Below are 27470 nucleotides of genomic sequence, written 5' to 3'. Positions count from 1 at the left end.
AGGGCCGCGGTAGGCGGCGGGGCCTCGCCGGGACCCCTGCACGGCCCTCCCGGAAGTAGAGGAGTCCCCACCGCCAGCCTCACCCACCCGGCGTGGGAACGTGGGCGCGTCGCTTCACTTCTGGTAGCCAGAGTTTCTGCAGCTACGAAGTGGGGCCGTGGCCACTCTGAAGTTCGGGGAATTGGGGGGTGAAACTGGTGCATAAACTGTAAAGTGCAGGGCAAACAAGAAGGCTGCCAGTGGGCAGGTCCTACTCCTGCGTCCTGCGGCCTTTCAAGGGCGGCGGTCATAGGGGCAGTTTACAGGGAGAAGGGTGAAGATGCCTGTTGGTGGGGGGGCGGCGGGGGAGGGAAGGGGCGGAGAGGTTCCCCAAGTTGCCCCGGCCCCATCTAAAGCTCCGCTGAGTCCTGTGTTCCCTCCTTACAGCAGAGAGCAGGGAAACCACGAAATAACACCAGTGAGGTTCTCTTTCCAACAGACTTTTTGAAATAAAAGTAGAACTTAATGTCCACTAAAGAGGATTTCCATGTTAATGAGAAGATGGCGTTAAGATCAGTCATGCCAGCGATGTGGTAGTTAAGTCTCATGTTGCACAAGATGCTGAGCCCTTAACAGCCCTTTCTTGCCTTTTGTTTGCTTACAATGCTTGGCTTCCTGATTAAGCTAAAGCTTTATATTGTTCCTGCTTTTTATCATCAAAATATGAGTGGTTCTGGAACTAGTTTAGTTCACCCTGTTTTTGAGGAGGGGAGCTGGGAAATAAGAATAGTGACACCCCCACCTCACCTCTGTGTAAGAAGAGCTTTCCAGGTGGCATAGTGGTAAAGACTCTGCCTGCCAGTACAGGAGACACAGGAGATGTGGATTCAATCCCTGGGTGAGAAAGATCCCTTGGAGAAGGAAATGGCAACCCATTCCCGTATTCCTGCATGGGAAATACCATGGACAGAGGAGCCTGATGGGCTACAATCTATAGGGTTGCAAAGAGTAGGACATGATTGAGCACACACCTCTGTAAGAAAGTAGTTTGCTAAGGATGTGACTGCCTGATTTCTCCCTGACTCGCTAGAACCCTGGAGGGAGATGGAGCCAGAGGTTGAGCCCAGAGAAATGTAAGTGCCTTGGCAAAGTGAGAACTAGAACCAGGTCTCCTCTGCCTGTTGTGTTGGTTTACTGCCATTCATTGCATATCCTTGGATATCTCCTGTCTTCCAGGACTGCATCTCTGTCTCCCTGGGATGTGCTGTGCTATTGCCCAATAGTCACTCATAGCAGGCTCCCTGGGGGTGCTCAGGGTAGGCTTGCTGACCACACCATGGTTCAGAGTGACCCACAGGGAAGTGAGAGTGCTCAGGGGGAAACAGTAGGTGAGAATTACTGTTTGTGGCCACCGGCTATGTCCAAAGGACTGTGCTTGCTGGGTCCATGTTCTCCATTGTGGGAAAGCAGGGGTGAGCAGTATGCGGAGCATTGGGACACCTCCTGGCAGTGGGGAGTGTGTTCTGAGCAGACTGCCCAAGAGCCAGAGAGAGACCTTTGACCACTCAGCCCTCCACCATCTTGTCCACTCCCCAGAATGGGCAGCAGTTGAAATGAGAGCCTCTGCTTACTCTTATACCCCCCCGCCCCGTTTTAACCAGGTCGTGGAATGCTGTGCTGCTCTCCATGAGCTGGTCACCGAGACTGTCTCCTGCAGCCCTTTCTGAGCCTTCGGCTGTTAGGAATCTCTGCTGCACTCCTTGCCACGGTAGGTGATCCTACCTGAGATGGAAGCAGGAGGCACCTGCCCTGGGGCTACTCGGACTATGGGAGGTGGGCAGGATGAGGCAGGCAGAGGACTGAGCTCTCTCAGGCTCTGCAGAGCTGTCTCAGCCCCATCCCTTGCCTGCCCTAGCCCTGCATCCTCATGTCACCTTTGCCTGTTCTGTTCTTCCTCCCTGGCATCTAGGTGATCATCACAGCCTGTTGTTGTTCAGTTGCCAAGTCATGTCCATCTCTTTTGCGACCTCATGAACTGTAGCCCACCAGGCTCCTCTGTCCATGGGATTTCCCAGGCAAGAATACTGGAGTGGGTTGCCTTTTCTATCTCCAGGGGATCTTCCTGACCCAGGGATCGAACCCACCTCTCCTCCATTGGCAGGTGGATTGTTTACCACTGAGCCACCTGGGAAACCCCATCACTGCCTACCAAACCTCTAAGCTACACCTCCTGAATCAGCCCCTTCCTCCTCTCAGTTCAGTTCAGTTCAGTCTCTCAGTCGTGTCCGACTCTTTGCAACCCCATGAAATGCAGCACGCCCGGCCTCCCTGTCCATCACCAACTCCCGGAGTTCACTCAGACTCATGTCCGTCAAGTCAGTGATGCCATCCAGCCGTCTCATCCTCTGTCGTCCCCTTCTCCTCCTGCCCCCAGTCCCTCCCAGCTTTCTCCTTTGGCCTTCAGCAAAGAGTGGACCCACATTACCTCACACTAGGACAACTGGCCTCCATAACCTTGACCCCACCCATCCACGACACATACCCTTACCAGCCTACAGGGACTCTCTGTTGTTCATGACTTCATCTACAGCCCACTGTTCTCCAATGCACGTACTCCCTTCCCATCAAGCCAGCCCCTCAAGTCCTGAACCTTGCCAGGCTCACCTGGGAGTCCCAGGGCAGCCTCTTCCAGGCCCACCTGCCCTCATGCAGCAATCTTCCCTTTCATGCTCCATTGCTCTCCTGGTCTCTGCTTTGTGTGTAGCGATTCCATGGGAGTAGGCTACATTTTCTTTTTTTCACTGTGCTAGAAACACAGTGAAGCTAGGTGCTCTGAATTAAAGTTGATAATCCAACTGGAGATTAGGGAGGTACCCAGTAAGAACCCGGAAAAGGCATTGGCAACCCACTCCAGTACTCTTGCCTGGAAAATCCCATGGGTGGAGGAGCCTGGTAGGCTGCAGTCCATGTGGTCACTAAGAGTCAGACACAACTGAGCGACTTCATCTTCACTTTTCACTTCCATGCATTGGAGAAGGAAATGGCAACCCACTCCAGTGTTCTTGCCTGGAGAATCCCAGGGACAGGGGAGCCTGGTGGACTGCCGTCTATGGGGTCGCACAGAGTCGGACACGACTGAAGCGACTTAGCAGCAGCAGTAAGTACCACCAAGCTGGTCACCTAGGGGATTGAAGAGTATAGCTGAGTCTGAGACCTCGAGATATAATGGTCCTTCTGAGGAAACTGGACGTCCAGCCATGGAAGAGTTAAGAGCAGGGCTTCCTCATCATCGTCATGCCGTACCACATGTGTAATGTGCTCGTGTCCGTGTGACATGCTGAGGTACAGGAGAAGGTCTGAAGCCCCTGCCTGGGGCAGGCAGCTGGCCTGAGAGCTCTAGCTTCCCCAGACGTGGTCAGGCTGCTCCAGGAGTTGAGAGTCAATGTCTTGCTGTACCTCAGGGGGCCAAGGCCCAAAGGAGGAAGCTGTGGATTAAAAGTCTACCATGGTGAATAAGAAAACACATTTTACATAATCGAGCATTGTGTGTTGCAGAGAGGGAACGTGTGTGGGTGATGGGGAAGGAGGTCTGAAAGGGCAGAGGATACTGGTGGAGGTGGCTGAGGAGGCAGCAGCTAAGCAGGGGTGAGAGGAACTGTGGCCAAGGTCACACAGTCTCTGTGTCCACCAGGGCAGGAGGAACTTGTGATTGAAACTCCCATAATGCTGAGCCCACTGCCTGTGGGCTTTGGAGCTGATACTCTGGAGCTGTTTTTGACTTGAGTAGAAGTACTGGACCGCCCAGGGGGAGGTGCACTAGCTGCCCAGTGTTCCAGACCAGGCCTTGACTGCCTGCCTCCCTTGTGCAGTCGACCCCATGTCCAGATCACGAGCTGGGTCCTTCTTTACACTTGATCCCAGGTAGGCTGGTAGTGTGTCTGATGCTGTGTTTAGAGAGCCTGGATAACACAGGAAGGAGCTCAGCCTTGGCATTCAGTTCAGTTCATTTCAGTCACTCACTCAGTTGTGTCCGACTCTTTGCGACCCCATGAACCTCAGCACGCCAGACCTCCCTGTCCATCACCAATTCCCGGAGTCTACCCAAACTCATGTCCATTGAGTCGGTGATGCCATCCAACCATCTCATCCTCTGTCGTCCCCTTCTCCTCCTGCCTTCAATCTTTACCAGCATCAGGGTCTTTTCAAATGAGTCAGCTCTTCACATCAGGTGGCCAAAATATTAGAGTTTCAGCTTCAACATAAGTCCTTCCAATGAACACCCAGGACTGATCTCCTTTAGGATGGACTGGTTGGATCTCCTTGCAGTCCAAGGGACTCTCAAGAATCTTCTCCAACACCACAGTTCAAAAGCATCAGTTCTTTGGTGCTCAGCTTTCTTTATAGTCCAATTCTCACATCCATACATGACCACTGGAAAAACCATAGCCTTGACTAGATGGACCTTTGCTGACAAAGTAATGTCTCTGGTTTTCAATATGCTATCTAGGTTGGTCATAACTTTCCTTCCAAGGAGTAAGTGTCTTAATTCATGGCTCCATTCACCATCTGCAGTGATTTTGGAGCCCCAAAAAATTAAGTCAGCCACTGTTTCCACTGTTTCCCTATCTATTTGCCATGAAGTGATGGGATCGGATGCCATAATCTTAAGTTTCTGAATGAATGTTGAGCTTTAAGCCCACCTTTTCACTCTCCTCTTCCACTTTCATCAAGAGGCTTTTTAGTTCCTCTTCACTTTCTGCCATAAGGGTGGTGTCATCTGCATATCTGAGGTTATTGATGTATTCTGCTTATAAGTTAAATAAGCAGGGTTACAATATACAGCCTTGACGTACTCCTTTTCCTATTTGGAACCAGTATGTTGTTCCATGTCCAGTTCTAACTGTTGCTTCCTGACCTGCATATAGCTTTCTCAAGAGGCAGATCAGGTGGTCTGGTATTCCCATCTCTTTCAGAATTTTCCACAGTTTATTGTGATCCACACAGTCAAAGGCTTTAGCATAGTCAATAAAGCAGAAATAGATGTTTTTCTGGAATTCTCTTGCTTTTTCAATGATCCAGCAGATGTTGGCAATTTGATCTCTGGTTCCTCTGCCTTTTCTAAAACCAGCTTGAACATCTGGAAGTTCATGGTTCACGTATTGCTAAAGCCCAGCTTGGAAAATTTTGAGCATTACTTTACTAGCATGTGAGATGAGTGCAGTTGTGCGGTAGTTTGAGCATTCTTTGGCATTGCCTTTCTTTGGGATTGGAATGAAAACTGACCTTTTCCAGTCCTGTGGCCACTGCTGAGTCAAAAATAGGAGTACCTGGAGATTCCTGCTTTGCTGTGAGGGTGCTGTGAAGTAACGCCAGGAAGGCCCTCGTGGTAGTGCCTGGCGCACAGTAAATCCAGTAGGTGTTTGCTGGGATTATAATTTTTTTCGTTCCTCAGGCTGAGTCTGTGGGTGTGGGGCTGGAGGTGACCTTGCCCTCGCTTCTCCTTGGCAGATGAAGTGCGTCTTGGTGGCCACAGAGGGCGCGGAGGTCCTCTTCTACTGGACAGATGCGGAGTTTGAAGAGAGTCTGCGCCTGAAGTTTGGACAGACGGAGAATGAGGGAGAAAAGGTGAGTGCAGGGCAGGCGAGTCAGACGGGGGGCTAGCACAGCACCGTCAGGAGGCGGGGAGCCTGCCCACCCGCCCTGGCCAGCCGGAGGGGCGGGCAAGGCTGCGTGTGTCTGCACCTCGCGCACCCACACATCCTCAGAGGTTAGCCCTTGGTGCTCTGGAGGGCTGTGCCCCACCCTCACCCCATGAGATTTTGAGCACCTCGGCATGTGCTTATCTTCCGTCTTCACTAATGAAGTGTCTCTTCAGGTCTGTGGCCTATTTTTATTGCGTTGATTGTTTCTTATTATTCTTGCCAACTTTTGAAAGTCCCCTAGGTATTATGGATATGTCCTTTAGTAGATACATGCTGTGCAGATATTTTCTTCCAGTCTGTGTCTTGTCTTCATATCTGCTGCACAATATCTTTCAAAACAGATATTTTTAATATGATAACTCCATGTTGTCCACTTGTTGCTTTTATGGGTCATACTTTTGGTGTCATATCTAAGAAACCTTTGTCCAACCCAAGATCACAAAGAATTTTCCCCATATTTTCTCCTGGAAGTTTTCTAGTTTTAGGTTTTATATTAGGTCTGATGCACTTTTACTTTTTGTATGGAGTGTATAGATCAAAGTGTATTTCTTTGCATATAGATGTCCAGTTTAACACTTTAATGTGACAGCTCGAAGATAGCTGTCCTTTTCACTTAAATAAGTTCTACTGTACATTCTAAAGTAATAACTTATTTTGAAATTTTTTTCCAGATTAATTTTGGATTGAACAATTTTTTATTGAGGATCCAGTAGAGAGTCCTTGCATGTCTGCAGCCACACAGGCTGGTTGCCTCTCAATGTCCCTCCTGGTCCAGTGGGCCTGGTCGTCAGCTGAACTAGCGCCATGTCCGCAAGTTAATTGACCTCAACATCACTGATGCTCTTTAGGAATAATGCAACGTATCAGAGATCATAGACATTTAAGTGATTTTATTTAAGCTAAAAACAGGTCTATCTGTTAGGCTCCTTTATTTTTTAGTAGTCAGTATACATAATTGTTAAATTAAGAATTTTTAAGTATTTTTAGTTCTTAAACCATTATATCACTATGGTCTAAAAATTTAAGAGGCAAACGATTTGATAGTGTTTCTCTTCCTCTTTATTAAAAGCCTCAGAAAGGAACAAATTCCTGATTTTTCAGTTCCTAAATGACTAGCATAAAGAAAAAAAGTCTTCAAAGTTTTATTTCTCTTGAATACAACACTTTTTTCCCCGGTCCCATAAATAACATGACTTAATTGTAGGAAATTTGGGAAGTAACAGAGAAATAGTTTTTAAATGACCCATAATTCTTCTACCTCGAGCTATTAGCTCTTCAATATATTTTCTTTGGGTCTCTATCTTTTACAAATAGTTGAGCTCATACCACACTTATAGTTTTAATTCCTGGGTTTTTTTCACTTGCCATTATAGCAAAAGCATTATTCCATTTTGTTAAATATTGTCAAAAGCATAAATCTTAATGGAAACATTATATTCAGTATATGAATAAATATAGCATCATTTATTTAGCCATTTCCCCAGTACTTGACATGTATATTGCTTCTAGTTTGCTATAGCTATTACTGCTGGGGACATTTGTGCTTGAATTTTATCCCACATCTCATTATTTCCTTAGGATAAATTCCTAAAAAAGAATCATTGATTCAGAAGCCATTCAAAGATATTGTACCACTTTATAACCACACCACATATCAATAATACAGGAGAATTCTCTTTACACCCTAGCTACACCAAAGATTATCATTCCCCCCTCCCAACCCCACCAAAACAAAAAAATTCTTGTCACACCTGTACACTTAGTGAAAGCTACTACTTTTAAAATGAGTTGCTGTACACCATCTAGGTTTTTAAGTCACATTTCTATTAATGTAATTGATTCATGACAGTTCCAGAAAATTATGGTACATGAATAATTCAACCAGCATTTGCCTATGTGAAGGGATATTTATTCAACAAATACTAATCAAGAATCCACTATTTGCCAGCCTCTCGGGGCCAAAGCAGTGACTATAGCAGCATGACCCTGCACTCGCAGAATTTAGAGGGTGAAGATGAACCAGATGGCAAATAAACACCGTGGGTTTTTTTTTTTTCTTAACCAGAGTGTGGGATGGGGCAGACGGGTGGGGTGGGCCTGGGGATGGTCAGGAGAGGAGCCACCTGAGCTGAGACCTGTTGAAGGTGACTGGCAGCGCCTGCAATAGTGGACACAGGCCTGGATTCCTGAATGTCGAGTCTGGGAGGAAATTACGCCCCACGTGCCATAGCCCCCTCATATTTCAAGTGCCGCACAGTGCCCCTGGCTGCTTGCCTGTTTTTCTTTTCAAGGCCAGGTCTTACTCAGCTCCTTGTATTCAAGTCAAAACTAGGACTCTGCTTCCTCCCTGTTTCAATTGAGGCTCCTGAGATCAGCATGGGGAAGGTCAGCTGTGCTCTTGTGCCTGTTCATTCTTGTGTCAAGAACTTGACTTATTACCATTCGCCCCGACCTTATCCCATTTTCATTCACAGATCTTCAGCACATCCGTCCAGTTTCTTTTTGGTTTTGTCTGTTTGTTCTGTTCTTTATTTGGAAGGCTGGGGGAATGGATGAGGGAAGAGATTATAAAAGTAAAGGCATGCTTGTCACCGAACTAGGAAAGTACAGAAAGATATAAAAACTAGGGGGAGAAATCATTCCTGATCATCCTCCTGTTCAGAGGCAATCACTTTAATGATGTTAAATTTTTAAATGTTTTTCAGTACTTTGTTTTTTCTGTGCACTTGAAAGTACAGAGCATTCACAACCTTTTTTAAAAAACGTTACGCTGTATCGTAGGAATTTTCCACGTCACTGAAGTGCTCTGATACTTGAAGTGCTTTGTATCTTCCCATCGTTCAGATGTACTGTTGTATATTTAACTCTTTCCCTGGTACTGGACATTGACATTCTCTCCAGTTTCTTCTGCTATACATGATGCTGCAGGGAGCATTTTTGCACCTGTATCTCTGCCCCGTTTCTGATTGTTTTCCTTAGGATACTTTCCCTAAAGGAGACTTACGGTGACGAGGGGCCTGGACTTAGGTGCACATGTCAGACTTTCTTAGAGCCGGCTTCCTCTATGGAAGGCCTTTCCTTCAAGAATTAAGGCCTGAACAAGTCTTCCTGACCCAAGATTTGGGGCAGGGTCTCCCTGTCAAGACAGTGACAGCCTCCTGGGTAGGTCTAGAACTGTGGAGCCCTTGACGTCAGGTTCCGGATCTTGTCCGTTCCTTTGGCCCCAGTGTCTGGCCCCCTGAGCAGCGTTGTTCTCTACCCCCGCTTGCAGCCTCCCGCCCTGGAGGACCAGCTTAGCACCCTCCTGGCCCCGGTCATCATCTCCTCTATGACCATGCTGGAGAAGCTCTCGGACACATACACCTGCTTCTCGACGGAAAATGGCAACTACTTGTATGTCCTTCACCTGGTGAGTGTGCCTCCCTGGGGCCCACGTTCCTCTGCCCCTTGGTTCCTCGGATGGTCCACACACCTCTTCCTCACCTTGAACCTCAGACTCCTTTAGAAGGCAGATGCTGCATCTTAGCAAAATCCCCTGGGATCTGACTGCCCCCCCCCCACCCCTCCCATCTCTGTCCCCGGGGGCTGGCTGATATCAGCTGATCTCTGTGCCTGCAGTTTGGAGAATGCCTATTCATCGCCATCAACGGAGACCGCACAGAGGGCGAAGGGGACCTGCGGCAGAAGCTGTGCGTGCTCAAGTACCTGTTCGAGGTGCACTTCGGACTGGTGACTGTGGATGGACAGCTCATCCGAAAGGAGTGAGTCCTGGGGTACTGGGCCGAGGCCCTCTCGAGGCCTCGGTGAAGCTGCTGCTCCCACTCTGCCCCTGCTGCTTCCTGGCACCTGCCTGGGTCTCTCTAGCTGGCATTTGTCATGCATGTGTGCGCAAGAGGCTGAGAAGTGAGGTGAGTTGCTCAGGCACCCGCCTCCCAGTTCCACCCCCATCCCACTCTGCTCCGTGGCAAGAGCGCGGCCAGATGTACCCCCACTGTGTGTGGGTGCCCCGGCGGTGCTGTGGCTCCCCCACCTGTGCTGTGGGGGTCCCCCAGGTATATGGTGTGACTCGCCTCCCCCAGGTGTGCTGTGGGGCTCCCGCAGGTGTGCTGTGGGGGTTCCCCCAGGTGTGTGTGGCCCCCCAGGTGTGCTGTGGGGCTGCCCCAGGTGTGCTGTGGGGGTTCCCCCAGATGTGTGTGTGGCCCCTCAGGTGTGCTGTGTGGCCCCCAAATGTGCTGTGTGGCCCCCAGGTGTGTGTGTGGCCCCCAGGTGTGCTGTGGGGGCTCCCCCAGGTGTGCTGTGGGGTTCCCACCAGGTGTGCTGTGGGGGCTCCCCCAGGTGTGCTGTGTGGCCCCCCAGGTGTGCTGTGGGGCTGCCCCAGGTATGCTGTGGGGGTTCCCCCAGATGTATGTGTGGCCCCCAAATGTGCTGTGTGGCCCCCAGGTGTGTGTGTGGCCCCCCAGGTGTGCTGTGGGGGCTCCCCCAGGTGTGCTGTGGGGTTCCCCCCAGGTGTGCTGTGGGGGCTCCCCCAGGTGTGTGTGTGGCCCCCCAGGTGTGCTGTGGGGCTGCCCCAGGTGTGCTGTGGGGGTTCCCCCAGATGTGTGTGTGGCCCCTCAGGTGTGCTGTGTGGCCCCCAAATGTGCCGTGTGGCCCCCAGGTGTGTGTGTGGCCCCCCAGGTGTGCTGTGGGGGCTCCCCCAGGTGTGCTGTGGGGGCTCCCCCAGGTGTGCTGTGTGGCCCCCCAGGTGTGCTGTGGGGCTCGCCCAGGTGTGCTGTGGGGTTCGCCCAGGTGTGCTGTGGGACTCCCCCAGGTATGCTGTGGGGTTGCGCCAGGTGTGCTGTGTGGCTTCCCCCAGGTGTGCTATGGGGGTCCCCCCAGGTGTGCTGTGGGGTTCCCCCAGGTGTGCTGTGTGGCCCCCCAGGTATGCTGTGGGGGTCCCCCCAGGTGTGTGTGTGGCTCCCCCAGGTGTGCTGTGTGGCCTCCCCAGGTGTGCTGTGTGGCCCCCCAGGTGTGTGTGTGGCTCCCCCAGGTATACTGTGTGGCCCCCCAGGTGTGTGTGTGGTTCCCCCAGGTATACTGTGTGGCGCCCCCAGGTGTGCTGTGTGGCTCCCCCAGGTGTGTGTGTGGCTGCCCCCAGGTGTGCTGTGTGGCTCCCCCAGGTGTGTGTGTGTGGCTCCCCCAGGTGTGTGTGTGGCTCCCCCCAGGTGTGCTGTGGGGCTCCCCCAGGTGTGCTGTGTGGCCCCCCAGATGTGCTGTGTAGTTCCCCCAGGTATGCTGTGGGGCTCCCGCAGGTGTGCTGTGTGGTTCCCCACTGGTGTGCTGTGTGGCCCCCCAGGTGTGTGTGTGGCTCCCCCAGGTATACTGTGTGGCCCCCCCAGGTGTGCTGTGTGGCCCCCCATGTGTGTGTGTGGCTCCCCCCAGGTGTGCTGTGTGGCCCCCCAGGTGTGTGTGTGGCCCCCCCAGGTGTGTGTGTGTGGCTCCCCCCAGGTGTGTGTGTGGCTCCCCCAGGTATACTGTGTGGCCCCTGAGGTGTGTGTGGCTCCCCCCAGGTGTGCTGTGTGGCTCCCCCAGGTGTGTGTGTGGCTCCCCCAGGTGTGCTGTGTGACCCCCCAGGTGTGCTGTGGGGCTCCCCCAGGTGTGCTGTATGGCCCCCCAGGTGTGCTGTGGGGCCCCACCAGGTGTGTGTGTGGCTCCCCCCAGGTGTGCTGTGTGGCCCCCCCAGGTGTGTGTGTGGCCCCCCCAGGAATGCTGTGTGACCCCCCCAGATGTGCTGTGGGGCTCCCCCAGGTGTGTGTGTGGCCCCCCAGGTGTGCTGTGGGGCTCCCCCAGGTATGCTGTGGGGTTGTGCCAGGTGTGCTGTGTGGCTCCCCCCAGGTGTGCTATGGGGGTCCCCCCAGGTGTGCTGTGTGGCCCCCCCAGGTGTGCTGTGGGGCTCTCCCAGGTGTGTGTGTGGCCCCCCAGGTGTGCTGTGGGGCTCCCCCAGGTATGCTGTGGGGTTGCGCCAGGTGTGCTGTGTGGCTCCCCCCAGGTGTGTGTGTGTGGCTCCCCCAGGTGTGTGTGTGGCTCCCCCCAGGTGTGCTGTGGGGCTCCCCCAGGTGTGCTGTGTGGCCCCCCAGATGTGCTGTGTAGCTCCCCCAGGTATGCTGTGGGGCTCCCGCAGGTGTGCTGTGTGGTTCCCCACTGGTGTGCTGTGGAGCCCCCCCAGGTGTGTGTGTGGCTCTCCCAGGTATACTGTGTGGCCCCCCAGGTGTGTGTGTGGCTGCCCCCAGGTGTGCTGTGTAGCTCCCCCAGGTATGCTGTGGGGCTCCTGCAGGTGTGCTGTGTGGCTCCCCACTGGTGTGCTGTATGGCCCCCCAGGTGTGCTGTGGGGTTCCCCCAGGTGTGTGTGGCCCCCCTAGTTGTGTGTGTGGCTCCCCCCAGGTGTGCTGTGTGGCTCCCCCAGGTGTGCTGTGGGGCTCCCCAGGTGTGTGTGTGGCTCCCCCCAGGTGTGTGTGTGGCTCCCCCAGGTGTGTGGGTGGCCCCCCCCAGGTGTGTGTGTGGCTCCCCCAGGTGTGCTGTGTAGCCCCCCAGGTGTGCTGTGGGGCCCCCAAGGTGTGCTGTGGGGGTTCCCCAGGTGTGCTGTGTGACCCCCCCAGGTGTGCTGTGGGGCTCCCCCAGGTGTGTGTGTGGCTCCCCCCAGGTGTGTGTGTGGCTCCCCCAGGTGTGCTGTGTGGCCCCCCAGGTGTGCTGTGTGGCTCCCCAAGGTGTGCTGTGGGGCTCCCCCCAAGGTGTGCTGTGGGGCTCCCCCAGGTGTGCTTTTGGGGTTCCCCCAGGTGTTTGTCACAGGAGCTTGCCCAGCTCTGACAGTGAGCTCAGACTGCTCCTTTGGTTGAAGCTGGGGACGCCACTTTTCTGTGGGTCCCCCTTCTCTGCCCCAGGCTTCGGCCCCCGGACCTGGAGCAGCGTGTGCAGGTGTGGGAGCGCTTCCAGAGCCTGCTGTGGACCTACAGCCGCCTGCGGGACCAGGAGCAGTGCTTTGCCGTAGAGGTGACGCTGGGTGCGGGGGTTCTCAGGCCACGGAAGTGTCAGGCCGCGGGGCCTGGGCAGCGTTGAGACCCTGCTTTGACATCTGTCCCCCACCCCAGTGAGTGAGGGCACCGGCAGCCCCCAAGCTCATACATTTCAGAGGGTTGCTCTTTGTGGCTTCATGGTACATTAGGCACTCTGATGGGCCTCCCTATAATAACACGACTAGACTTTGGGTAAAACAGACTTCTTAGTGCAGTTTTTGGGTGCTCAGTAAATTATGGAAATTTCTGGTTAGCTCCCTCACCTCTGATCCCTTCCCCCAAATTATGCTGAGCTGAAACTAGAGCAGAAAATAGTGAACGGTAAGCAGCACTGAAGTCAAGATTGCCTGAGTGCAGATGATGGTATCACTACAGCCAGCGAACTACGCCTCGGGCCAGCAGCGACAGGGGAGCTGAGCCTCCACTCCTACTTAGGCGCAGGTCTGAGGAGTAGGCTGGTGTCAGTAGCACCCGCCTTGCTCCCTGTTGTAGACAAACAGATTCTCTGTAGATCAGTGGTTCTCCTCTTTGTATGCATCAGAATCATCTAGAGGACTTGTAAGATAGCCTTCTGGGCTTCACTTTTCTCAGTCACTGTAGGCATTGAGGGTGGGAGGCTCTATAACTTGCATTTCGAACAAGTTCTCAGGTGACGCTGGTTATGCTGGTTTGGGAACTACAAGTTGAAAGCCATTGATTTAGAGGACAGGTGAAGAGCAAACAAGTATCAGCTCACCATTAACAGTCAGGTGCACAGGAGAATGAGCCGTGAGTGAGTGTCAGGGGAACCAGCCCCCAGCAGATGTAGACCCCGCAGGAGCTTGATCCACCGGTATAGACAGAGCCCCTCAAGAGCACAGCCTGTGTTAGTCTGAGCCTCCCTGCTCCCAAGCGTCTGGCGCTGGGTGTGCTCTCACCGTGCCCAGAGTGAATGTATCACTAGACTTCGGTTGGGACGAGAGGAATCGGGGTGACTTGGCTTCCATCCCCCTGCCCGCATCCCCAGGCTGTGGAGCGGCTGATCCACCCTCAGCTCTGTGAGCTGTGCATCGAGGCACTGGAGCGGCACGTCATCCACGCCATCAACTCCAGCCCCAGGCGGGCTGGCGAGGAGGCCCTGCACGCCTTCCTGCTCGTGCACTCCAAGTTGCTGGCTTTCTACTCCAGGTGAGCCCCGGGACCCCTCACATTCACCCTTTCTTGCGACCCCTTCCTGAAAAGCACCACCTCCTGGGCCTGGGAAACCTTCCAGACCCATCACTTCCAGGAAGCACTGATTCTTAGCTTCTTAGTTCTTCATCCCCTTTGGTTCACTCCCCTCCCTGAATTATTCCTTCCTGGAATACTGTCTCAGAGTCTGAATTTAGGGTTTCCTGATATGCCGTTCCTGGTCCCTGGTGGTTTTCCACTGGTCATTGTTTTTTTTCAACACAACCAAGTTTTATTTTTAATAATGAATGAGTTCATTAATTTTGTATATTCCATGTCTTTCTCAGAAGAGGATAAAGTCAGCTGGCACGTTTATAAACTGTGGAGGGCAGGGACCCTGCCCCAGACCCCCTTACCTGCCTGCTCCCATCCACTGCCTCCTGCGGGCAGGGGCAGTGGGCATGTGCTGACTGGCTTCCTGTCCTCTCCACAGCCACAGCGCCAGCTCCCTGCGCCCAGCCGACCTCCTGGCCCTCATCCTCCTGGTGCAGGATCTCTACCCCAGCGAGAGCACGGCTGAGGACAGCGACCCCCAGGTCTCTCTTGGGGCAGCTCTGTGGGCAGCGGGAGGCCACCAGAAAGGCGACTCAGATGGCCATTCTGGAGAGCGCTAGACAGGCAGCTGGGGAGACTGGTCTCTGAGTCTCAGTCCTGAACATGTGGTTGGGCATGACTTTCCTAGCTGCTTTCAGGTGTAAGGGGAATTCTAGAAGGCAGGTGGATTAGTGGGTTAAAAGTGCAGGTTTTTGGAGTCACGTAGTCCCAGCTCTACCACTTAGCTGTTTGCTGTGCAAGTGCTCACCCCGTGGGAGCCTCAGTTCCCTCGTCTGTACAATGGGACAACCATGGCATCTACTTCTCAGGGTTGTCATGAGGAATAAAGGTGGCAGTTTACTAGGAAGCCCAGTGGTGCCTGGGGCATAGTGAAATGCTCAGAAAGGGCTGGCCAGCCCGGTTGCCACACCATCCTCCTCATCAGTGGCAGTGTGGCAGTGATTCGGATGCCAGTTTGTTGGACTTTGTAGAATTTCTGTGGTTCTGGAGAAAGACTAGAACTGAAACATCCCTGGGAAGCAACGGCACACACTCAGAGCTGTGCAGTGGAGTGGGCGCAGGGGCTGGCGAGCCCCCTGAGGGCTGTGCCATGAAGCGCTGGGAGGAAGAGAAGCCAGTCAGCAGCTTTAACCAGCTTCCGCGGGCCTGTCCTGTCACAGCTTTCCCCACGGAGGCCCCACCGCAGCCAGAGCATCCCCGTGCAGCAGGTCTGGAGCTCTTGTTCTGCAGACCCAACCAGGAATTCTGCGGGGACCGTATGTGCTTTGTACCATGGGGAGGGGCCAGGAGGGGAGAGGAGGGGAAGGTCTGCCTCTCCTCGGAGAGCAGGGTCCAGGGCTGAGCCCCCGGGAGAACCCCCTAAGCCCTCAGCCCAGGTGCCCCTTCTCCCTCCCAGGAGACAGACAGCTTCTCCCCTACTGACGAGTACTTCACACCAGCTCCTTCCCCTGGGGAGCAGAGTTCAGGTGAGACCTAGTGTGGAGGAGGGACCCTGGACGGTGAGGGGGAGGAGCTGGGTGCCCGCTGGTAGCCCTGGGAATCTGTCTTAGGGGTCAGTGGATCCCAACGCCCTGTAAGAGCCGGGCACAGACACCCACATTCCTAGAGCCCAGGACGCTGTCTGCTGCAGCCCCTCTGTCTTGCCAGCTCCAGCTTGAATTCAAGGACTTATTGAGGCCACTTCAGTGATCCGTAAAAATTCTTATGACAAGTTGATTTCATTTAAAAGTCCAGCTCACATATGTGTACTCTCACTGCCTTCTGTTTCCTTTTTTGTAGTTAATAAGTAATCAGCTAATTAAGTTTATTTCCAGCACAGTGGTTTAAAATATCAATATTCAATCTGTATAGTTTATACTTTACTTCCAAAGTAAGTGGATAAACAATAAAAAAAAAATGTTTGAAATATAATTAACAAAACAAAAAAGGAGCCTGGGACCTCTGAGACCACGTGGCAGCTCGTCTCTGCTTGTCCACTTCTCCAGGGCCAAGGTCCCAGCTCTCCTGGACTCTGTAAGCTTGCCACGAGCCCAAGCACATCAGAAAGCGCTATTTTGGGGTGACGGCTGAAGTTCCGTTTTCTTCTCACTGCTTCCTTCCCTTGTTCCTCCTCCCGACCCCTTTCTCTCAATGGTTAGTTTTTTCATGCCTCAAAGCTGTAAATAATTCCTGTTCCACACCACACAGAACTCACAGCTTACAAACGGCTTGAGTTGCTTTCATCCATTTTAAGACAGGTTTTGAAACATAGATACAGGCTTTTCCCAAGAAACGTGATTATAAATGATGGTTATTTGCAGTGAAATATACGAGAGGACATAGTACAAAGCTATAATATTTCAAATGTTATATCAAATGTTGATTCAGTAGTTTGTGTGAGCTGTCCTAGGAAAGGAAATCTAGTTCGGTTCCCAGCACACAGTAGGTGCTGCAGTAAAAGTTTGCTGAACGGGGAACTGTAGACGGTTTGTGCTGCCTCCCAGCGAAGAGTGAAAAGACACTGTTATAGCCAGAGAGGGGCTCGAAGGGGTAGAGCAGACAGAAGCAAGGAGGGGGTTGGGGGGCTGAGGAGGGGCTGAGGGACCTGCCCCCGCTCTGCGAGGTACCGGGAGAGGAACTCGTGCCCAGCAGCCAGCCTGGGGGAGGGGGCGGGCAGGGGTGCCTCTCTTCCCCTGCCAGGCTGCCCTAGCTGTGGTACCATGGAGGGAGCTTGCCCTGCACTCGCCAGCTTGGGGTAGAATGAGAAGGGGAAGGCTCTCCAGTTCACACCGAGGTGCCCTGCCCAGCGAGGTGCTGTGAGCTGCTAGTGGGGAAGGGCCTCTTTTCCATCGTCCCCTGCTGACAGGCTGTTGGGCCAGTATTTACATTTTCCCACTGTTTCTGTCGTTCAGTTGTTACCCACGGTCTGTCTGCAGGTAGCACCATCTGGCTGGATGGGGGCACCCCACCTACTGACTCTCCCCACATCCAGGTGAGTTTTTCCTGGGGGCCTAGGGCGCTTGGCCAGGGTACCAGCTGATCTGAGATGCTGCAGTGGGCTCTGGGGACTCTGAGGGCTTCTCCTGGGGTGACGCTCCAGCCATGCCTGTCTTCGGTGCTGTCTCACAGCTGTCCGGCCAGTGCAGGAACAGCTCAGCCCAGAGGTGGGGGCCAGGGCTAGGGTGAGGCATGGTGGGTGAGGGTGGCCTTCTCCCTCCTTCCTCCCCCTCCCCCAGACACGCAGCCTCCACTCCTAAGAAATTCCCACTCTCACTGTTCTTGGGAGTGAAAGTCTAACTTAACTTTTAATGTTTTTTTCTAATAAGAGAGTAAATGTGTTCACTGTAGAAAAATTGGGGAAAACAGAATTAAAATATGGAAAAGGAATAAGAATCACTCAGTCCCAACCCCAGATGTTAGCTACTGTTAAACACTTTTGGAGTGTTTCCTTCTAGGCTTTCCTATGACTTTATAAATGTATTTATACATACACACACACAACATATATATTTTTTCTTTTACCCGATTTGAATCCTAACGCTCTTCACTATTTTTTGAGCATTTTCCCATGGACGAGGCACTCCTTGGCAATGTGGTTTTTAACGAGACTGTTCAGAGTGCATCCATCGCCTGCATTATGTTATTATTTATTTAGCAAATTCTTGGAACAACCAGTGTGTTGCATCTGGTCCTTTGCTGTTGTCGTAAGACTACCGTGACTTCCTTACAGAGCAGCTTTTATGGCATCCCTAATGATTCCCTTAATTTTCCACTTTTGCCTACTGAAGACTCTTACTCAGAGCCCTCATGAGGCTGGAGTCTTCTCATTTAGTCCTGGAAGCCCTCACTTGCACCCTTAGAATGACTTTCAGAGGTCCAGAAGGCTGTCAAATGATTAATTGTTAATAGGCTTTAAACCCTTTGTGTACATGACGTTGGGGAGGAGCCCCCCCCAGCTCATGCCACCCTGTCTGCTTTCCCCACTTTCCTTTCTTCCTTTTCCCCTTTCTTACTGCCCACCACCCTTGTGTAGCATCCAGTCCTGACGCTGTGCAGAAGGGCCCCGAAGATGCTGAGAGAGAGACAGACAGCCGGATGGGAGCTGCCAGGGGAGCCCCAGCAGAGGGCCAGCATTTAGGAACTGGGACTTTGGGGGCTAGAAGAGTTTGTCCCTCAAGGTTCCGAGGGACATAGCAAGTGGGCAGCGGGGGGACCCAGCCTGGGGAGGACTCCCGACGACTGCCCCTTCCCTCCCCCTGACAGCTCCTCTTCCTCCTCAGATGGCTGAAGACACCCTCCAGATGCTGATCCCTCACTCCCCAGGACCCTCTGGCCCCAGAAGGATTTTCCTGGATGCCAGCGTGAAAGACAGCTACTGCCCCCTGGTGCCCCACACCATGTACTGCCTGCCCCTGTGGCCGGGCATCAGCATGGTGCTCCTGACCAAGGTATCAGCGCCCCCGCCTGCCCTGGGGCCATCCCGGCCTGGACACCCGCCCCCGGCCGCCCCTGTCCACCCCGCCCTGCTCTTCTCCCCTCAGTGCCCCAGCACGGCCCTGGCCCTGGCCCTGTACCAGCTGCTGGATGGGTTTTCTCAACTGGAGAAGAAGCTGAAGGAGGGGCAAGAGGCTGGGAGCTCCTTGCGGTCCCACCCCATCGTGGCGGACCTCCGCCAGAGGATGGACAAGTTTGTCAAGAATCGAGGTGGGCAAGAACTTCAGGTGAGACGCAGGCCCCGACGCCCCACCTTGGGGAGGGGAGACAGGGCCTGTTCTCATCACACCTGAGGGGCCAAGGCTCAAGAGGAGGGGGCCGGCCTCTGCTCCCCCCCACCAGAGGACTGTGCTCCTGATCCCCCGCAACTCAGCAGTGCACTTGATATTTCCTAAACGTTCTTGTGTGACTTTGGCAGAACACAGGTTCCAGCTCCCATGTTTCAGATAAGGAAACCAGGGCGGTTCTCAGATAGATGGTGATTTGGCCAAAGTTACTGGACGGGTGAGCAGTGGAGGCAGAGCCCAGCTCGAGGGCTCAGTAATGGCCAGTGGTCTGCCCACTGTGCCCCTCACCATGTGGCTGGTCTCACAGGCTGCAGGACACAGGGAGGCCGTTCCACCCATGGGGGGCTGAGAGCCCAGATGGGGTCGTGAGGCCCAGACACACAAGGACAGCACGTGAACAGAGGAGGAGACCAGTTCCCTCCAGGCAGGGACGCGCCAGACGAGAACCCTGGGCCGAGATCTGAGGCCGTTCATGTAGCTGGCAGGGCTGGGGTCTGTTTGAGGAACTGAGATTCACGGTGGCTGAAGTTTGCACTGGTTTGGAAATAAGCAGGGGACTAGATGAGGCAGAGCAGGCGACGGAAGCCCAATCGGTCCACAGCGCCCCTTGTCTCTCGGCGCCCGGCATGCCCCAGTGAGGTGTCAGGAGGCAGAGAGCCCTGAAGGGGATCAGCACCCCCGCCCTTGCCTGCATCCACCCCGCCCTCGAGGCACTGACCTGCCGCTCGGACAGCACTGGTTTACCTGTCTGCCAGCGAGGCCGAGAGTCTGGGGCTCAAACCCAGAAGCTGCTTTTTAAGTAAAAGCCTGCTGAGTGACTAGACCGTGGTGTACAGTGGGCTGAAGGGTGGTGGGGCCCCTGCCAGAGACCCAGCTTGTCTGTGGACAGCATTTGTGTGCTGGGCCTAAATAAGCCGTGGAGATGGGGAGCCTTCTAGAGCCCGACATCAGAGACCCCCCTGGACCTCACTGTGGGAACATTGTCAGGAAGCTGCCTGTCACTCGTCTGCTTACAGAGAACCTGGCAGGAGTTCAAGACCAAGGCCTTCTCCAAAAGTGAGCCCGGCTCATCCTGGGAGTGAGTGGTGGGCCCTGAGGTCAAGGAGGGCATTGTTTGGATGAGGGGGCAGGTTTCCTCCAGGCCCAGGAGAAGATGCTCGGGGAGGCGCCTCTGAGCACAGGGCGGGTCCTGGGAGGGCGGGTCCAACCCCTGCGATGCTGAGGGGAGGCTGGGGGCAGAGAAAACATGTTGAGGAGCAGGGCCTGAGGACCGACACCACTAGCAGAGACCCAGCTTCCGCACGGACCCAGTGTGACCTTGGGCAAGTCACTGTGCCTTGTATTTCCATAAAATAAACCAGGAGGTTGGAGGAGAGTTGAGTTTCTCAGAGCCCCATGCTGGGGGAACATGGAAGCTGACTCCCAGCTCAGTGAGGGCCAGGGTGTAGTTCGTCAGCCGCGTCCACCAGTCCAGGAGGAGGGTGACCACAGGGATGGGGTGCCATCCTGGGTGTGCCCTCCAGGATCCTTCCCTCTGTGACAGTTCATCCCTGGCCCCCAGGCTGCTCCAGGCGTGCAGGAAGGTGAAGCGGCAGCTATGCGCCGTCTATCGGTTCAGCTTCCTGACCGTGGCCCCAGGCCGGGGGGCCCCCCACCTGCCCCAGCAGCTGCAGGACCAAGTCCAGACACTCATGCAGTAAGTGGCAGTGCGACCCCTTGGCGGCCGGGGCGGGAGCCGGGCACGCCTCACCCTCCTGCTCCCTTGTTCCCTCGACAGAGAAAAGCTGGCGGACTGGAAGGACTTCCTGCTGGTGAAGAGCAGGAGGAATGTCACCATGGTGTCATATCCTGATGCCCGGCCCTGGGCCGGCCGTGAAGGCCCCTCGGGCTGCTGCCCCGCTCTGCCCACTCCTCTGCCCGCTGTCTGGAAGGACAGCAGCTTTAGGGAAAGAGCAGGTAGTTCGCACCTCAGCTTCCTTTTGCTGAAGAAAGTGAGGAGACTTTAGCGTCCTGTTAGTGTCCTATCTGTAGGAATGCTCCGAGGCTGGAATTTCAGAAATCCCTAGTGTCCCGAGATTGCTTCATAGAGGTCATCTGTGTAGGTGTTGTCCAGCCAGCAAAGTGGCAGTGGGTCTCCCAGGAGGGGCAGGGGCCTGGGGTCAGGTAGGTTTGAGGGGCCGTGCCCCGCCTCCTTAGATGTTACAGTACAGTGGAGTGTGAAGTCTCTGAGAAGGCCTGCGGTAAGTATGTTTGTTGGTCCCTGTTTAAAAAGCCATCTCTAAGACTTACCCTTTTATTAGAGAACTAGTTTCATCAATTACTAATCTTCCCTGAAACTTTATATGAAGCAGTTTTTCCAGTATTAAAATTTCCTGAGACTTCAGTCCTTAGCGTGCAGGTGGAAGGGATGACAGATGGCCTTGCCAGCCACCAGCTGCTGCCCGTCCTCTCAGATGGAACCTTCCAGCCCAAGACGAGGCATAGAGATGAAGAGGATTGTGGCGAGGCATGTGGGTGGCGGCCAGTGAGGCTCACTCCTCAGCTCCGTAGCTCCGCTCCCACCCTGGCCTCACCACGTGTGCCATTTAAACTCATCCTGCATGAAGATGGTAAAACATAAACGTGCTGTGTTCCTTGGGAGCAGGACGCCCGGCGTAAAATATGCCAGAGCCAGAGATCCATTGTCCTTGCATCTTAGACCTTCTCAGGATTGGGAGTTCAAAGGGAAAGTGAGACCTGGGAAAGAGGGTGTCCTGGGAGGGTAGGGTGGCTGAAAAGGAGACCTATGGGGCGGGTGGGGTGGGGGTGAAGGCGCCTAAAGGAAGCCTCGGTGAATGGAGGAGCTCCTTCCCTGGTTCTGGCCTCAAAAGCACCTTAACTCAGTCCCTCACCTTCCTGGAAGACTTCCCAGGCCTGGTGCATTTCATCTACGTGGACCGCACCACTGGTCAGATGGTGGCCCCTTCCCTCAGCAGCAGTGAAAGGACTTCATCGGAGCTGGGCCGGGGGCCCCTGGCCACCTTCGTCAAAACCAAGGTAACCTGGCCCAGCCCAGGCACGCTCCCTGCGTGTCAGACAAGGCCTACCTGGACCCCTGCCTGGGAGGGCTAGTCCCCATGCTTGGGCCCCTGGGAAACTCCGAGCACCCCCATGGGAACTCTTACTGCTTTCTTCCTACCTCCGCACCCAGCTTGGTGGGCTCCTAAGAGAACGGTCCTGTCTTTGTCACCCTAGGGCCCCGGCCAGCATGTGGGGCCACCTCCCCAGATGTGTTAAAGTTCCTGGAGCAACATTGGGTCGTGAGGCCAGGGAGGGAATGGCTGGGGCCCAGTAAGCGTTTGTTGAGTTCACTAAGACAGAAAGGGGACACACAGGTTAATGGATTTGAGTATCAGAATGTAAAAGTAGGAGGCTTCTACAGAGGAAACAGTCTCCAGGGCTCCTTTTATTTCCTTTGATTCATTTTCATGGCGAACTAGTATTTTTGGTGGGGCGGCGTCTGCCACTTTATAAAAAGCTATATTTTATACATATGTTATACATACTATGTTACTATACATTATACATGTTACATATATTTTACATTATTATATATGTATATTTTATATATCCAAGTAAAGTGTATTGTAATGGTGAAAACAGGGTCACTGACAGCCCGCTGGAGACCCAGCTCTGCCCTCACTAGTCGTGTGGCCTGGGGCGGTAGGGAGTCTTAAGTTTCAGCTTCCTCTTCTATTAAAGAGAGCAATAGCACCAGTAACGTCGTGGAGTTACGGCGTAGATCACAGATGCACGCACACGGTGACGCACAGCACGTGGCACCGAGTCTAGCTGGGGCTGGTCGAGCATTTCCTGGGGCCGTCCACACCAGCGTCTTCGTCTCCTTCCGGGGTAGCTGGGCTGGCCTTGGCGCGTTTCTCTCCATTGCTCTCCTGTGCAGTTTGTGCGTCTCCGTCTCCTTCCGGGGTAGCTGGGCTGGTCTTGGTGCGTTTCTCTCCATTGCTCTCCTGTGCAGTTTGTGCGTCTCCGTCTCCTTCCGGGGTAGCTGGGCTGGTCTTGGTGCGTTTCTCTCCATTGTTTTCCTGTGCAGTTTGTTGTAGTTGAGGTCATCCTGCATATGCATGTGTTTCCCGAATTTTTGCTTCGCTTTGTATCTGGTGCATTTCCTCATGTCATTAATTCTTTATCAACACGATTCTCATCGGCTCCACAGCAGTCCATCATGGGAACACAGCATCATGTACTTAGCCATCTCCCCAGTGTTGAATACTGAGATTGTTCTCAGACTCTATCATAAATAATGCTGTTGCACACCCCTCTAGGCATTTATCCTTGTCCTCATCTCAGATTATTTTCTCAGTATGGATTCCCAGAAATGGAATTATGAAGTCAAGTGGGAGGAATTGTTTTTAAGGTTACTGATAAACGTTGTCAAATTGCTTTCCTGAAAAATAGAGCAAGTCCATGTTATTTGTTTGCATTTAATTAGACGCTGTGTGTGATCAGGTTGGGAGTGGCTCATGTATACCTGTCACTAAGCATCTTGGTCGGGGTGCAGAAGGCCTTTGCCAGCCCTGGGAGGTGGGGGGTGGGGGCAGAGGTGCCCTCCTGCTGCCAGCTCCCTTCCGGCAGCTCACAGGCAGCGGCGGAAGTCCTTGAATCAGGGAGGAGAGCCTCGCAGAGAGGACCTGAGGCACGTTGACCCTCGGTCACTGTGTTCCCATCAGTGCCCTTGGTGAGCCCTTGTTCAGACTTCACCTCAGAGCAGAAGATGTGCCAGGGCCAGGGCACTGTGCATTCAAACACTTTTCTAGCACCTTCCTGGCATAGAGCCATGCCAGAGATCCTCAGCCCTGAGGGGTCCGTGTGTGCCCTCGACATCAGGAGAGTGCCAGGTGGCCACTTTCTCATCTCTGCTTGCGTCCCTGGCTCTGTTCTGGCCTGAAAGATGAATTTGCTACTTTATAGCTTGCATATATAGTGAAGATTCATAAAGTGTTGATACGTATATTTTGTCCTGCAGTAATGAGAGGGATAGGTAGTCCATCCATCCCTCCATCATCTGTTTATTACTAAGCTCCTGCCCTGAGCCAAAGCTGGGCCCAGGCGCCAAGAAGGAAGATGAGCAGGAGAGGCCCCTGGCCTTCCAGGAGCTCCTCGTCCGAGTGCTTTTCATCACTCGGATTTGAGAGCCCGAGCCCAGCCCCCGCCCGTGGGGTAAGGGCCGCCCTCAGGCCGCAGAGACAAGCACTGTCCCCTCCCCCAGGTCTGGTCTCTCATCCGGCTGGCGCGCAGATACCTGCAGAAGGGCTACACCACACTGCTCTTCCGCGAGGGGGACTTCTGCTGCTCCTACTTCCTGTGGTTCGAGAACGACGTGGTGGGTGTGGCTGGCCCGGGCAGGGCAGTCCTGAAGCTCTCCCTTTCTCCCGGCTTCTGTTCAGTCTGTCTCTCCGGCTCTTCTTGTCACCAGTGGGACTGAGCAAAGCCCAGCTGGCTGGGACCCAGAGCTCAGGTCCGCCTTTGCGCTCGGGCTCTGTGACCCCTGCCCCCAGCTCTCTGAAAAACTCATGCTGTTCAAGAAGCATCCGGGTGACACATGAACAGACCGCCATGCCCTGCGTGAGCAAGGATGCTCAGCCCGCACTTTCTGTGATACCAGGCCTCGCTTCCTTCTCCCATTGCCGAGATAAACGGAGGCAGAGAGCAGTTAACCAGCCTGCCCAGGGCAAGGCTGCCCACACCTCGCATGCCCTGTCTCTGCTCCTGGCAGCATGCCCTTCTTCCCCTCAGCCTGAGGTTGCGGCATCCCTTTCCATGGTGCAGTGTGGCTGTTGGGGTCTCACTGTTCTCAGCCTCACACACCTGTACAGCCCATGTGTTGGTTGGGACAAGTGTCTCCGATCCTATTTTGCAGGTGGTGGAACTGATGCCCTGAGATCAGACACCACAGCCAGGGCACCAAGGTCCTAAGTGATGACATCAGACCCCAGGCTTGGCTTCCAGAAGCCAGGCAGGCTCCCATCTTTGGCCTGTGCCCTCCTCAGAGGTGCCCAGGACGTGGGGCTGAGCATCACCTCAGCCTCTAGGGAGAGACAGGCTGTGTGTGTGTGTGGTTGACTCCATGGGGTAATGGGCGGGCCTCACCATCCCGGTGGGCACAGGACTGCAGGAACCCCATGAAGACACCTGGCGGATGGTGGAAGCCCAACAGAGCCTGAGTCGCTTCCCCGGCGTGTCCTTCCCTGGGATTCCCAGTCCTTTCAGAGAGAGACTTGGCCTTTGGTCACACTTTGTCCTTACTGACACTTCCCCAGTCGCCATCCTTCACGCTGAGCCAGGTCCACTGGTTGGTGGAGAGCTACCACCATGATGCGCGGCATGACCCCAGGAACTTTATGTTCATCACGTCTAATGTTCTTGGGAGTTTATTCTTATCCCCAGTTCCCAGATGAGAAGACAGGGTAGAAAGAGGTCAGTGCATTTTCCCAGCACCAAGCACTTGCTAAACAGGGCTGAGCCTGGCCTCGGACCCGTTGTGTCTGACTCAGGCCCATGGTCTTCCCACCGTGCCCACCGCCTCCCCACTCAAGAAGTTCCTCCTCCTCCCCCAGGGCCACAAACTCCAGATCATGGAGGTGCCTGTGCTGTCTGATGACTCAGCTCCCATCGGCATGCTGGGAGGAGACTACTACAGGTGACGCCAACCCGGAGGGCTGCTGGGAACCGAGGGGGACAGATGACAGATGATAAGTGCCCGTCTCAGCGGAGGGAGCAGCCCTTCCTTCAGGAGTGTTTCCTTGCCCCCCCGCCCCAAGCCCAGCCCCCCTTGTTAGAAGCTCCTCACAGCCGGGCACTCAGAGGAAGAGAGTGGGGTGCTCTTGGGGCTCCTCCCCTTCTGTTGCACGCTGAGACGGCATTTGCAGCTGTCTCTGCTGGGCTCCTGGGACCTTCCCTAGCTGGCACTGGCCCCATAGCTGGGGCCCTGCCATCCAGGGTTAGGATTCCAGAGGGTGGGCCCTGGCAGCCTGGGGCTGAGCCTCAAAACTGGGGAGTCAGCAAGGAGCAAGGAAGTCCTTTCCAGCCTGGTGCTAGAGTCCAGTGTGGTGACCTCATGCCCATGTCTCCTTCCTGAATCCTGTCCTCCTTCCCCCTCTCCAGGAAGCTCCTGCGGTATTACAGCAAGGGCCACCCGGCCGAGGCTGTCAGGTGCCACGAGCTGCTGGCCCTCCACCTGTCGGTCGTGCCCACGGACGTGCTGGTGCAGCAGGCAGGCGAGCTGGCCCGGCGCCTGGGCGAGGCCTCCCGCCTCCCCCTGCTCTAGGACTAGGAGGGCGGCCCCGTGCATCGGCCTCTGCCCCCAGTTCTCCAGGCCTGCCTGGCTCACAGACATCACCACGGCAAGAGCCTCCTGCTGTCCACAGCGGCCCTGGGGATGGCACTGTCTCCAGGGCAGCCCCAGAATTTCTTAAAGAAACTCACTTAGAGCCACCTCCGTTGTGGGTAACAAGCAAACCCCAAACCCTTCCTTCTGGAAAAAGAAGAAGGCCAGTTTCCTTAGCTAGAGCAGCTGTGGATGTGAGCTTAGACCCAGGGCCACCCCACTTTGGGAACCGCCTCTCCGTTTACCCCAGGAGACCGACAGGAAGTGCCCATCTCTTCTTGGAGTGGGGAGAGCGCCTCAGGAAGCCCGTCTCCTCCCGCGTGAAAGGTGCTCCCCTAGCTGGGTTGAGCCCTGGTTCTGCCGTGTCCTCGCCGTGGCTCTGGACACTGTGGCTCTGGACGGTGGCCCTCTCCCCCACCTCTGAGCCTATCTCCCCGCAGTCAGTGTGACTGCGCCCCCGTCAGGACAGTCGTGGGGCTGCAGGACGGCGGCAGGCACGCAATATATTCTGGTCACAGTGATTGTGGTTCCGTCCCCTGGCCCTTCTTGGTGGCCTCTTTGTTCCCTTCTTGGTTCTAGCTCCTGCCGCAGCCCCAGAGGTTCCTGTCACTCAGTCCCACGGATCCCAGGCTGTGAGGTTTCTCAGAGCTTCCCGGGGAGGGGGCGGGCGGGGCGGAGGTGGTCCTGGTGTGCCCTGGATTGAGAGCACTGCCCTGGGTGCAGCCCCTCCTCTAAAGTCTCCCCGCCCCCCACCTGAAAACAGGCCCAAGGACAAGAGGCCGGCAGAGCCTGGGACCTGGGCGCGTCCACTACTCTCGGGCTGCGAGGCCACAGCTGGGATGGAGGGAAGTGAGGCAAAAGCGAGCATGGCGCAGTGGAGCCGAGGGCTCACGTGTGACAGCGGAGAGCTGAAATTCATGCAAGGACTGTTCTTTCCCTTTAAGTGAGCCGCTTGCAGGGTCGTGGGTACTGAAAAAGCTAGAGCCACAGCTCGGGCTAAAGGCCTGGGAAGTGCCAGTGAGGGACAGTCAGGAGGTGCCGGGGACTGCCTTCCTCCCTAATGTCCTGACCACCGACGGGAATTACCACGTGATTGTGGAAGACACGGCAGAGCGAAAGGCTAGATGCCGCCGCTGTTTAGGGTCCTCTCGCTCGTCCCCTGCTGCTTTCCCTTACCTTCTAACCGCTGTGGGACGAGGCATGTCCAGTTTAACCAGTCTTCTTAGTTCTTCAACTTTATAAATAACACTGAGGAGAAGGCCCTGACTTGTATTTTAGCAGAGACACACAGAGTGTAAATTTTCCGTGGCGTGTGGAGGGGTGTCTGAGTTGAGAG

At 54.6% G+C, this 27470-nt stretch overlaps 1 protein-coding gene across 6 annotated transcripts; it reads left to right on the top strand.

Moving 5' to 3' along the window:
• On the top strand, positions 1–27230 carry HPS1 (HPS1 biogenesis of lysosomal organelles complex 3 subunit 1). 6 transcript variants are annotated; one of them, XM_068961234.1, is made up of 20 exons: positions 1–123; positions 1641–1747; positions 5488–5604; positions 8953–9090; positions 9300–9442; positions 12596–12704; positions 13734–13894; positions 14370–14472; positions 15151–15246; positions 15387–15456; positions 16906–16961; positions 18250–18417; positions 18511–18690; positions 19767–19828; positions 20312–20446; positions 20528–20593; positions 21642–21786; positions 24017–24130; positions 25365–25447; positions 25912–27230. In XM_068961234.1, exons 3-20 carry the CDS (start codon positions 5488–5490, stop codon positions 26072–26074), a joined length of 2109 nt encoding a protein of 702 aa, XP_068817335.1. In that variant the 5' UTR covers positions 1–123; positions 1641–1747; the 3' UTR covers positions 26075–27230. The 6 variants fall into 6 exon arrangements, with proteins under 6 accessions (XP_068817335.1, XP_068817336.1, XP_068817339.1 ...); XM_068961235.1 differs by lacking the exons at positions 1–123; positions 24017–24130 and having other exon boundaries at positions 1621–1747; XM_068961236.1 differs by lacking the exons at positions 1–123; positions 1641–1747; positions 5488–5604; positions 9300–9442 and having other exon boundaries at positions 9062–9090.
• Positions 27231–27470: the final 240 nt, after the last annotated feature.

Source organism: Capricornis sumatraensis, chromosome 23, assembly GCF_032405125.1.
Source record: "Capricornis sumatraensis isolate serow.1 chromosome 23, serow.2, whole genome shotgun sequence".
Classification (NCBI taxonomy): Eukaryota; Metazoa; Chordata; class Mammalia; order Artiodactyla; family Bovidae; genus Capricornis; species Capricornis sumatraensis.
The sequence above is the reverse complement of the archived record's forward strand: the minus strand, read 5'-3'. Positions and strand labels throughout refer to the sequence as shown.

Bases quoted from the DNA above. Each gene is read 5' to 3' on its own strand.
- HPS1 (XM_068961234.1), top strand. From the start codon at position 5,488: ATGAAGTGCGTCTTGGTGGCCACAGAGGGCGCGGAGGTCCTCTTCTAC. The intron at 9,443-12,595 runs GTGAGTCCTGGG...TCTCTGCCCCAG, and splicing joins GGACAGCTCATCCGAAAGGA to GCTTCGGCCCCCGGACCTGG. The intron at 16,962-18,249 runs GTGAGTTTTTCC...CTTCCTCCTCAG, and splicing joins CTGACTCTCCCCACATCCAG to ATGGCTGAAGACACCCTCCA.